The following is a 13,423-nucleotide window of genomic DNA, read 5'->3' as shown; positions in this document are numbered from 1 at the left end:
AGACTTGCTCATGTTAAATATATAAAAATAGAGTTATCCAAGTTTTATATGCTACATAATTTTCAAATAATCGGTATTAAGGATAAATGAAGAAATGTAGAAATAAAAAAAAATAGTAAATTATTCTCAAGATACTGACACATCGAAAAATGATGGAGTGATGTAAGTGGCTTCAGTGTCATGACCTTATTACATATGGGAAATTGTTAATCATTTATTCGGTTAAGTGCTGCCTGGCAGAACCATTTTAAAGGACTTACTAGGAGTCTTGTTTCTGATTCTTTTACTGGGTCTTTTACTGGTACACAAGGACTCATTTCATCATCTTCTATAGACATCATGTCAGTAAGTATACTTTGGGACTGTTGGGGTGTTATATTGTTTATTTCAGATTAGATTATTAAAATTATGGGGAAATGAAAAACAGGAAGATGAAGGTCAGTACATTGTTCATTTCTAACAATGAAACAACCTTAAGCATCCTTAAAGTGCCATTTTCAATTTGTTATATATCAAAGTGATATAAAATGCTTGTTGAAAATATGGGCTTTAGCAAACTGTAATCAATTTTACTGGACTAAATCCCAAATCTGTTTTCTTTCACTGCTGCTGAGTTATGTAGATCATGATATGGTTTGAGTTCATGTGTGACTGCTGCTGAAAAGCCTCAGATTGTCTAGTGAAGCAGAAAAACGTATGAAATGTTATAGTGGTACTGATCCCTGAGAATGTTTCTAGAAGAAAAAAATGTTAACTCAAAATTTAATGAAAGTTTAGATCTGGTGTATAAACTGAGTTCTTAAAGGAAAGTGAGTCCTGTGTTTTTTTCAGTTACGTTGACTAAGTAAAGTTGTGAGAATAGGACCTGGAACTTATTAACTGCTGTAACAGATGTGAATTTTTGAATTTTTTTATATAGTTTGGTGAAATTGTCTGATAGTTTGCCACCTACTACATTGAAACTGGCATAAAATATTTCATTATTAATATTTTTTGTCAAGGAAGTTTCATTTTTAAAACTATCTAATATTGTATTGTTAATAAACCACCTTCTGAGACTGTTAGCTGGAAGCAGCCTTAAAAATGTAGGGAAAAAAGTTAACATCTTGTAAAATGGATGCTGAAATAGTACAACAAGGAGAGACAGTTATTCTTTGTACTAAACTGTGAAAGATCCATCCTCAACCCCTTTTTAGACATGGAGTCAGGGTGTCACTTCAGCAGTGACAATCATCTCAAGCCAAGGTTTACACTGCTGGGTGGATAGACCTGCAGCAGCAGCTCATATGTACCACTCACTAGCACCTATGCCAGTTTAGAGTGTCCAATCCACCTACTGCATGTCTTTGGAGTGGGGGGAGGAAACTGGAGCACCTAGAAGAAACCCACATAACCACAGGGAGGACATACAGACTATGCACAGGTGGCACTCCAGCTGAGAATCAAACCAGAGAACCTCTTGCTATGAGGCAACAATACTAAACACTGCACCACAGTGGATGCCCTAAGTTAAACTGTGAAATATGTTAGATGGAAAATAGACTGAATAATAACTCTAGAAGCAAACAAAACAGTGAGTACAAACTGAATTGCAGAAAAGTCACAAAGATTTGTTCATACAGACTTTTTTTTGATTATTTTGATGAACATGAGAGTTGAAAACCTTTTTACATAGCTTGCATTTTTCATATTTTTATTCATTCAAAAGAGCACATTGGAAATATACATGTAGTGGCTGCATGAAACGTTATGTCTTTTCTGCACTGATTAGTTTGTTTGCTTCTAGGGGTATTATTTCATGTTCGTTCTGATCTTTCTAGAAGGAATTGCTTGCACATTGGAAACTAAAAAGAACATGTTGAATAAAATAAATGAGTGCATGATTTGTCACTAAATGCTACAGAAAGTTCATATCTCTAATCATTAAATTGTTTATTGATTACCACAAGTAATTTTAGATGCTGTTTTGTTTCGTCTGTGTGCAATTTGCATTCAGTCGCATTAGATTTTAAAGACACTGCTAAGCAAGAACCAAGCAGACTGAGACAGGGCTGCTAGTGCAGTGACACTTATATGCCAATCTATGATAATGAAGATCTGAGCTAAGAAACAGATCCACAAACTAATGGACTAACTGCAGTGAGGAAGGATTGACTTTTTAAGGCAGATTCTTTGTCCTTTGGGTATGAGTCACTAAAGTCCTTGTTTAACTTTTGTTTTTGTTATTCACTATTAAGTCTGTTATTGTGCTAAGTGTATTGATATGAATCAACATAACTAAATATGCATCAATAAACATACCTATGCGCACACACATATAAATAAATAAATAAATAAATACACAGCTGGGATAACTTGCAGATGGCTAGACTCTAGTCAGTGCAAATAAGTAAAAATGTTACTACAGTGATAGAGTACGACAAAGATGAAGCAATGACAAAAGTCTATACAACTAGAGATTCTAAAACTGGTGATTCTGGGAATAGGGTGGTATGTCACGGCAGGTATACATGTACTTCACAGGGTGACAAAAGCATATAAGTGCAGAGATCTGTTCATGTGAAATATCAGCTTTTAATGACTGCATTGATCTGAGAACAGCAATTGTAGTAAGATAATAATGTACCAAACTGGTACAAGAGATAATGATAGCATCACTGTAGTTTTAGTCCTGCTACACAAAGCAGAACTGAAGCATTGTGAAAGTAAAGGTGTTTACCAGGTCAAGGGTAAATTAATGAGGTGCTCTTCAACCCCTACTACTAGTCTTAGACAGTGGCTTTGTCATTGTGTAAACGCAGGTCAACATTACAGATAATTTAACATAAAGAGTTTGCTAAACAGCAGACTAAATAGGAGAAGATACAGCTGCAACAGGGATTGGGGTAGCTAGGTGCTCTGCTACTGCATACCACTGTATCTTGTGTTTGCCTTAAGCACTGGGCCACGGTCAGGTAATAATCACGTGAAACAACCAAGTCCTAGCAGAGCATATAATAGGAGGACAGAGCAGTTCTAGGTAACAGTACAAGTACTGGCAATAAGAACTCAATCAAAAAAGTTAGCGTTGTCATTGACTTTGAGGACTATGATTATTTTAACAAAGGCTACATTTATAGGTTTTAAACTAAGGTTGGATTTATCGGAGCAGACAAACTGTATTTGCATATCTAAACAGATTAATCAGTAAGTGTATGAGACTGTGTGTGTGTGTGTGTGTGTGTGTGTGTGTGTGTGTGTGTGTGTGTGTGTGTGTGTGCGTGTGTATTTGTGTCTGTCAGTCTGTGTTTTGAGAGATCGAGACTTGAAGTCAGTCTATTAGAATGTAACACGGTACAGGGGTATATCTGGGATTATTAGAATTGTACACCAGCTTCAAGGATGTAGTCCTTCCCTCCTAAGTTTAGTTCAGTATACCTTTTTAATATTGAAAAAAAAAATCACCAAATTCCTGAAATTTCTGGCTGAAAGAAAAAAAGAAAAGAAAAGAAAATAGGCAGCAGGTTGTACTGTCAAAAATTGACAACAAATGTAACTTAATAAAATAAAATCTGGGTAAACTTCAGCTAGCTCTGTGGGACAGGGGAAAAAGCCCTGGCAATTACTCAGATGCCATTAGTTCAAACATTAGCTTGAATTCTGGAAGATCTGTGTGGGGAAGGGTGAGAGTGAGCAGCTGATGCCAGTTTGTGCATCTTGAAGGAAAAGAGCAATAGTTTCTAGTGGGCACTTCAATGTAGTCACTTGCCAAGGCCAATAAGAGAAAGTCTTGTTATAAAAGGGGGTGCTTTATGTGCTCTCTTCTTTTCTTATGCCTCTTCTGCCTCAAATAAACAAATCAGTCTGCTTTGCTTTGTGAGTTCATTATTCATTTCCAATGCCTTGATATCAGCACTATTGAACAGATACTTTTTTGCTTTAATTTCTCTTCAGATTTAAACTGATATTTTCTCGTTTCTGTGCTGAACTTATATCTCAAGAGAAAATTACCTACGAGCATACTTGTGATTGTCGCATGTTTTCTGAAGGCCTCCACCTGTTATCTGATTTTGTTTAGCAGAGACCTGTACTGTCTATAATTCTTGAGGATGCTGATTTAAGGTTCTTACAAAATGAAATTCCATTTTTATGAGATGAAATCTTGGAACTTTATTCATCACTCATAAGTGTAATTTCCAGTCTATGCCATGAGTTTGTTGTCACATTTTAGTCCAAATATATTAATGCATGCAAAATTAATATGGATTCTAAGTGCAGAATACTCATTAAATCAAACTAACAGTATGGTTAAGTAGTAAAAATAAGAAAAAATAAAAATGTATGGTTAATGAAAGCTCTATGTCTGCTAAAATGATTATCTCCATGAATTATGTCACATTTTACCAATACTCAGTAGAGTCCAAATTCAGGATTTTCTGGCATTTTTCTGAAGACATTGGAAATCAGTGTCTTTGAGAATTGTGAACAACACAGTGGTTGATTAATGGAGTAACAGTTGGTAAAATGACACCCCAAGCTGAAAATTTTCAACTCCATATTGTGGTTCCCAGGCTTCCAATGCAAAACATAAATCTGATTTCACTGCACATTCAGATCAAGAGACTCATGGAATTTCTGCTGATCTCTGAATGTGTGTACACTGAGGAAGGGGAAACCCAAAAGCTTTGTTGTTCTTTTATACTTATTAAATTAACAAACATTTCTGCTGTTCATTTCTTTGTTCATTTTGTTTTATCGTACGCAGTTCGCTGCAGTTTTTTCCTTTGTTGGTTGAAAAGTTACCTGTCATAGAGAGAAGACAGGTTACTGCCTGGATCAATGCACTGCTCAATAGTTTCTGAGTTTACATCAGTATTGCACAAAGTTTTATTTCTGACCTTCTTTTGTTTTTAGTTTATACTAAAAAATGTACCAACATACAGCTTATTCAATGCTCTGATATCTCCATACTTACTATATCTATTGTGCTGAAGCAAACAAAAATATTCAGGAATTTGCAATTAGTTTTAATAACATTAATCAAGGGGATTCCAATAGCTAACTTATACGTACTGAAAAGAAGATTAAGGTGCCAGTGTTTGGAAGACTAAAATCAACAGGCATTATGTGGTAGAAATTTAGAAGTCAAGGGGAGATCCGGTAAAACTGACATTGGTAATTCCTGAAAACACCTAGGTTTTTCTATGGTCTTTCCTTAAAAAAACACATCTAATGTATAGTAAATGAAACAATCTGTAAACTCAGTAGTCTGTACTAAATGAAATCATACATAATGGCACTCAAGTAGCACCTTTATCAGTTCTTCACTACTTCCTAATCTTCTGTACTATAGTATGCTGTTTTTATAGGTAGTCATAAAAAGCATGGGTGTGACAAGATAACTAGTGCCTACAGTAGACTGGTCAAAGTTGCTGCCGATCTTCATTTTCAGGTGTTCACTGCAGTTACAATGGGGAATGGAATGTCCCTTTACCAGGGAATACTACATCTGCCCATGGTTAATTTCAAGCACCTATGCAACAACTGATGTATTCACTTAACTCTCTCTAAAAGCTGTATATAATTTGCAGAGGTCTTAAGTAACTCATTAAACAATAATTGACCAGTGACAGGTATGGGGAATACAGCTCCAAACGTATTCTTTGCTCCTTCCTGAAACAGATCCCACTATCCATCAGACCCCCTGAAACTGTCCAGCATGTATGATCTGTGGTAATCTGGGATCATTTTACTAAATATGGAAAAATACATTGTCAATGTCTTTTACTTGTGTTTTTGTGTATTATGTATATTTATGCAGAACTGTGTTGTAATGTTTCTTCTCTCTTTCTTATATTGCTACTGCATCATTCAACTCTTCTTGCTAGAGCCCCTTTGTAAATGGATTCTGACCAAAAGTACTAATCCAGTTTAAAAATAGAAATAAACAAAATAAACACCTACCTCAGGAACTCATGGAATTAGCATATCAGCCTTTAAACTCTTTTCTTACACTGACTCCCAATATGTTGAAAGTATTGCTGTAGTGTTTAGCACACCCATATTTTACTTCCAGTCCCAGACCAGCAATTAATCAAAGTACAAGGCTTGTGAGTCCCAGCTCAGAGGAAATAACACATCAAAGTGAAGTAAATGATGCTTGTTTATGTAGCACTAAAAGCTTTGAAATCCAATCTCCAACCAGGGATTGTGCAGAGTGTAACAGATAATATAGTGGTGATGTGATATATAAACAAACAAATACTACAGCATCCATTCTTATCTCCTGTGAAGATTAATTGTCATAATTTGGGAGCAGGCAATCCCAATGAAACTGGCTAGTCAAGCTACTTACACACTTAACAAATCGGCAAAATAACAGATACTATAAGTATAGTACAGTACTTCATATGTAGAGATTGTACTTTTCTGAGATTTAAAAAAGTTCAGTTACAGGCTTGCTGTTCTTCAACTGTTTGTAAGTTTCTTTGAGGCCATTTTTTGCTTGGGCTAAAGGGAAGTCTCTCTGTTGATCAGTGGCAGTGAAAAACATTGAGCAGCCTGCCTGCCCCTGTGGGAGTGGTTACTGACTTGAAACTGTAGTTTTATTGGCCATTTTGGGTCAATTCCAAACTCCTTCATCTTCCTCTCTTAAAACCTGGTTGCCTCGTGGTTTTGGCATCTTTTCAGGCTTGTTGGCTGTTGGTGAAGCACCCACCAAGAGGAGAAAATGCTGAGAGAAGAAAGGAGCCACTTTTGAGATTTTAAGTATTTTTCCTCTGTTTATTTGCTAAGTTTTTCTGCATATTTTGAGCATTTTCTGGCTTGTTAAACTTGATTTCTGCATTAGTAACTGTATTTAGAGCACAACCTAGAGCTGTTTACTGAATTTCCTGTTTGCACTTATTTTTAAAATCGTGTTTTTTTCTCAAAACTTGCATTTTATCTGTCTTTGGCCTAGCACTCTTGTGTGGGGTCATTTACTGCACTGTTATAACTTGTTGATACTTGTGAACCTCTGCTATCTCTGAAAAAAAAACAAAAAAAAATCTTGCTTTTTCCCACTTTTCTGAGATTTAAAAAAAGTTCAGTTACAGGCTTGCTGTTCTTGAACTGTTTGTAAGTTTCTTGGAGGCCATTTTTTGCTTGGGCTAAAGGGAAGTCTCTCTGTTGATCAGTGGCAGTGAAAAACATTGAGCAGCCTGCCTGCCCCTGTGGGAGTAGTTACTGACTTGAAACTGTAGTTTTATTGGCCATTTTGGGTCATTTCCAAACTCCTTCATCTTCCTCTCTTAAAACCCTCTTTTGCGCGGTTTTGCACGGTTTTGTGCATAGCGCAACAGTGGGCAGCGCCTAATTGGGTTTAAACTATTCCTGGCTCCACAAAGTCTGCTCTTCACTTTTTCCCTTAGAACTGCTCTATCTCTCAATTTAAACACCATATTCTCATTCTAAGGCCCTTTACTGGTCCAATTAATTAATCCTACAAGTTAGCACTATTAAACCATAAGCACTACTTACTCTTATACGATTACCCTGTCCTCTATTGGTCTGTCTTAAATTCAGTTTCCCTATATTACTCTAGCATGTCCAAAGGTCAGTCAATGGTTTCCTCTCCAGTCCAGCTGGTGAATCTGGGAATGTTGAGGCAATGTTACAACTGTCTCATGTACACGGACAACCCTCTCCTCCTCCAAACAGGTTCAAATATATGTGAGAGATGCAACTATTTAGCCAAACTGGAGACTGAGCTCTCTCATCTCAAAACTGGTGTAACCAGTCAGGAGGAGAAGGTAACCTCACACAACACAATTCCAGTATCACATAGTCCCACCACATCAGCGAACCAAACACATAAATACACAAAAACATACTCGGAGGCTCTAAATAAAAATCTACCTAAGCAACAGAGACCTCCAAAGCAGACATCCAAGTAAACGCTACCTCAAAACAAAACACGCACAACACATAGCCCACAAAGTCAGTGTGCCAAGCAGCCACGGCCCTTAAGGCTGAATAACACACCTGATACTCTTGTAATAGGTGACTCTATTGTCAGACACACTGACGTCCGGCTCACCAGGCTGAATAAAGAGAAGGTCATGGTGAGCTGCCTGTCGGGTGCTAGGATCCGTCACATAATGCAAGCACTCAGGTCACTCCAAAGCAAATACAAATATGACTCAGTCATTGTACATGCTGGTGTGAATGACCTGAGATGTACCTCCCTAGACTACATGAAAAGAGACATAGAGGAGCTCTCTGATCATGTAGCCCAGGCTGGTATGACCCTGACCTTGAGCAGCATCTTACCCTCACCTAGAATGATGCCACAGTACAAAGACAAAATGATCGATTTTAACAATTGGCTAAAATTATGGTGTCATTCAAAGGGGATCCAGTGTCTGTCAGCCTGGGATGACATGCTCGACAAGCCACATTGCTAGGGACGGCTTGCACCTGTCACCACTGGGCTTTCGGATATTGGCAAAGGCTCTTGCCACCCCCATAGTGCCTTTTTTAGGCAAGGCTCAAAAGTCAAATCCACCCCCATAGACAGCACAAGGAACAAGAAACTAAGGGTAATGCTGCTTAACGCCAGAAGTCTTAACCTCAAGATGCATGCACTCAAAGCTCTCCTCAGTATGGAGAACATCGATATCTGTGCAGTGACAGAAACCTGGTTCAAGGCTCCAGAGAGCACCCCAGCACTACCAGGCTATACCTCATATCATGCTTTTCGGCCCCAAAACCCAGACCGAACCACAAAAGGAGGGGGAGTTTCCATATTTATCAAGGATATCCACACTTCCAGGTTAGTGGCATTGCACGAAGTATCGGAGACCATCCATGTGCAACTAACAGTGGGCAAGACTGCTTTTCAGTTTATAGCATCCTACAGACCACCCTCTCAAAGTCAGGAATCCCACTCGACTTTCCTGAAAACATTGGAGAACATGAAGATCTCTCCGAACACCATTATATTGGGCGACTTCAACTACCCAAACATTGACTGGGAGCACTACTCAAGCCCCAGCACCTTAGCCCAAAGGTTCCTGGAAATTATAAACTCAAATGCTATGGAACAACTAGTCACCACTCCCACAAGAGGGGACAACATACTAGACCTGATCATTACCAACATGGGGACTCTATGCTCCACACCAGAAGTATATCCCTCATTGGTAAGATCAGACCATAAATTAATTTCACTGGATGTCCACATCCCGACCCCACCCCCAGCCCAGAAAACCACAATGAAAAACTTCTCAAAAGCAAACTTCTCACTTCTCAAAACCGAAGTGGAATCCTTCAAGGCCCCAGGGCCAGAGGAAACTACGGCCCAAACTGCAGAATCCTATATAAATGCATTCTATGGACATCTCCAGGAATGCATGGATCATGCTATCCCAAACAAAACCAAGACCCAATCATCCAAAGGCAGGCATCCAGTCTGGTGGACTCCTGCCATAAATAAACTGTACAACAGAAGGAGGAAGCTACTACATGATAGAGCAAAATCCCTAATAGGGAAGGCATCTCTGATCAGTACTAGCAAAAAATTATGATCCCTCATAAAATCCTCCAAGGCCAACTTCGAGAGAAAAATTGCACAGGACACCAAAGACAATCATAAGGCTTTTTTCAGTTATGTTAGGAACCTGGGATGCAACTCCCAGACTTGTTCTGAGTTGATTCTAAATGACAAAAAATACACTGAACCCACAGACATCGCCAATATCCTGGCAGACAGGTTCAGTACAAACATCTCCACCCCCTCCCCCCCAAAAGAGCAAGTATCTATCCCGGCAGAGGGCTGCCTCCCAAACATCTCTGATGCTCAGGTGAAGGCTGCCCTCTCCAAAGCAAAAAACACTGCTTCCATGGGACCAGATGGCGTTCCAGGTTGCGTCCTACATGAACTCCAAGAGAAACTAATCCCTCAAATAAAACAGCTATACAATCTCAGCCTCACTACAGGATATGTGCCCACAGAATGGCGTACAGCAACAGTGGTCCCACTCCACAAAGGTGGAGCCTCTACGGACCCTGGAAACTATCGCCTCATAAGCCTGACTAGCTTAGTCTGCAAGGCTATGGAGAGGATCATCATGGAGCTCATAAACAAAGACATTGGGGACCTACAGACACTAGATCCTACCCAGTTTGGCTTTGTCAAGGGCATATCCTGCCTTTTGAACCTGGTTGACTTCTTCGAAACAGTCACCAAAGCCATAGATGAAGGGAAGGTAGTCCACACAGCCTATCTGGACCTTGCAAAGGCATTTGACACAATACCCCACTCGGGCATCATAGATAAGCTATCTAGCTTAAATATAAACCCCTATGTCACAAGATGGGTTGCAAACTGGCTCAAAGACAGAACACACAGAGTGAGAGTTGCTGGAGCCATGTCAGACTCGAAACCGGTCACAAGTGGCATCCCACAGGGTTCTGTCCTGGGACCACTCTTGTTCGGTATATACTTTTCCGAGGTACAGGCAAACGTGGGAGGACTATGGCTCACCAAGTTCACAGACGACAGCAAACTGGGCGCCATAATTGACTCTCCAGCTGACACAAACATCCTTCAAAAAGGTCTCACAGAGACAGATAACTGGTGCCAGCGCCATGGTTTAAAGCTAAATGTCAAAAAATGTATAGTCATACCCTTTGGCAAAAACAATATGCCCACAAATTACCACATAGGCGGAAACCCATTAAGTACAGAGAAAGTTATTAGGGACCTTGGGACCCAAGTGGATAGCAATCTCTCCTTTAAAAACCACATTGCCAAAGTGGTTAGAAAGACCTTCTACATAGCCCACCTCATCACGAAGGGTTTCACATCTAGATCAAGAGAGGTAATCGTGCCCCTTTATTCATCCCTCATCAGTCCAATCATAGAATACAATGCCCCTTTTGGGATGTACCTTACCCGACACCTGCAGCAATTAGAAAGACCCCAAAAGTATCTCACCAAGAGGATCAAGGGTCTCAAACAGATGCCATATGCTGCTCAGTTAAAAAAACTCCAGCTCTACTCAGTTGCATACCGCCTACTTCGAGGCGATCTATGCCTGACATACAAAGCTATGTCAAATCCGGAATTAATGGACATGCTCCACCTCAGTAAAGCTAAATCCCTTAGAGCCACACGCTCGAGGGACTTGAACCTCAGCACAGAAATAAATAGAACTTGCTGGAGAGACAGGTTCATAACCCAGAGGCTCCCTTCGCTCTGGAATAGAATTCCAGTTCATGTGAGCCAGAGCACCTCACTGAATCTCTTCAAGAAGAATCTCGATAGGTGGATGGGGGATCATAGGTTTGTCCCAGGGATTACTCCTGTGTCACTATTAGACAGAGGCACAGTAAACTAAACCTTAAAAAGGGCACAGTATACTCAAATCAAGGGGTGGCGTAAGCCATACAGAATCGGGCTAGGCTTATAATTGCCCCAGGGCAGATAGCCTAGTATGAACCTATGAACCTAAAATACATTTCTGAGTAACAATATACAGACTAACGCCCTGCAACAGATGAATTATTTATTAAAGAGTACATCACTGCATGATGGAAAGAGTATGGTTGCATACTATAAATCATACATTAGACCACCCCTGGATTATAACTGCTCCATACATATTTATGCATGTATGTATACTGTCAACTTAATGAAATAGAACAAATTCAGAGAAGATTTACCTGGCATAGGCCATCTGTCAAAGGACATTGTTACAAGGAAAAATGTATTACATTAAATCTGCTTTCCTTGCCTTACAAGCACCATGATGGAAAGGCAATCATGGCCCTAATCAGCATACAAAGATGAAACAAAAAAGGCTCTGTTAAACACAGAGATGGGTTCTAACAAACTTATCCACAAATAGACAAATATAAATTTAAACATTTCTTTGACCAGAACAGTAAAGAAATCCAAATACATCACACAGACAATTCTCAGACTATAGAAAAGCATTCCATGCAAATAAGCCTATCTAAAAACTTTGCATCATTCAAAACTCAGTTAGACTTGTGGAAAGGAGACAAGGTTTACAATCTTAATTTTAAGGAGTCAGAATACTAATAAGGCTTTTGGCCTAAAACACTGAAACTGAATTTATGAACTTATAACATGGAAAAGGGAGATTAACCAAGAACAGATCTCTTTACTTCTTATTCAGCTCATCAATTTTCACTGTCTTGCTCCAGGCTTCCTCACATTCAAGTAATTATAACTGTGATGCCCCTGCACTGGCCCAGTAATCAAGGAGCCTCAGTCCTCACCACTAGAACCAGTGACAGTAAAGTACAATTTCCCTTAAGAGAACACAGAGATCCCAGTAGGTCTGTGGCTGGTTTCTCCCTCTTTCTCCAGATCCTCAATAAGACTCCCCACTGGCACAGCTATAGGATTGAGATCTCAGCTGAGTGGCCAAGCCAAAGCCTCCAGCACCCTCTCTGTCCAGCCAGTGCTTCATGTCCTTGCATAAGTAGCTGATACACACACACTTCGAGATTTGATTTATACATAAACACAAACACACACCTGGGAAAGGCTGGCACAGGTTTACTAGCTATGCCCCTTTCTGCCCAGACTATAAGGTAGTACCAGCTACCACCAGCCACTACTTATCAACTACTTTAAAGGCTGTTACCAAAGGGTGCCCAATCTTACTGTGTAATGTTATTAATCCAAATAGTAAGTGCGACCAAGAATAAGGCTATTTAGGAGTGGTCTATACAGTGTCACCAAATACATATGCAAGTAACCTAAGAGCTTAAATATCTCTAAACAAACCAGTCACAATTAAATTGTTTAAATATATTTAATAATAAATAATAAAAGAACAAGACAATACTCAAACAACACAGTAACTGCAGAGTTCAGAATCACAGGAAATATTTTAAAACAACATTGCAGGACTGTCTCAAATAAATACAGAAATAATCGAAACTAATCTTTACTATATTCCTGTCTATCACTAAGAGAAATTACTGTACCCTAGACTTACTTACAGAGCAAGGCAAATGCAAATGAGTGGATGTTCTTGCCAGGTCCAAGATAAAACACAAAGTGCCCAGTCTCTCTATCTGCGAGAGTTCTTAAAGTAATATCAGATATTACTGCTGGGTTAGCCTGGATGACATCACTCTTTGTCACCTGCCTTCATTTCCCAGGCTAATAGAAACTTAACAAAATTTAACATTTCTCTATGAAAAATACATATCTCTCAGATGTTCGCTCAGAACTAGAAGTCATAAAACAATTAAACACTTTTACATTTGAAACCTAGTAATTATTTCTGTTTCAAGACAATAGGAAAACCTCAAGCTCTAGACATTGTGTCTTCTTGCTGCACTGAAACAGAAATAGCACAATCATAAAATACTTTACTTATTTTCTTGAAGTTTTGCAAGTTAACTCTGTATGTTCCAG

General features: G+C 39.1%; 1 protein-coding gene across 2 annotated transcripts in view; it reads left to right on the top strand.

The window, feature by feature from the left end:
* LOC122794650 (galectin-2-like) overlaps positions 1-13,423 on the top strand; it is a 368,840-nt gene that overhangs the window by 54,252 nt on the left and 301,165 nt on the right. Inside the window, exon 1 of one of the 2 annotated variants that reach the window (XM_044063266.1) lies at positions 217-345. The exons of the other annotated variant lie outside the window; for it this stretch is intronic. Within the exon in view, the coding sequence (XP_043919201.1) occupies positions 340-345 (6 nt within the window). The 5' untranslated portion in view covers positions 217-339. Of the gene's footprint in view, positions 1-216; positions 346-13,423 lie in introns of those variants that run through there. 2 annotated transcript variants of the gene reach the window in all.

Source organism: Protopterus annectens, chromosome 1.part0 (genome assembly GCF_019279795.1).
Source record: "Protopterus annectens isolate FY-2018-M chromosome 1.part0, PAN1.0, whole genome shotgun sequence".
Lineage (NCBI taxonomy): Eukaryota > Metazoa > Chordata > Ceratodontiformes > Protopteridae > Protopterus > Protopterus annectens.
Note: the sequence above shows the minus strand (reverse complement) of the source record. Positions and strands in the feature narration are given on the sequence as shown.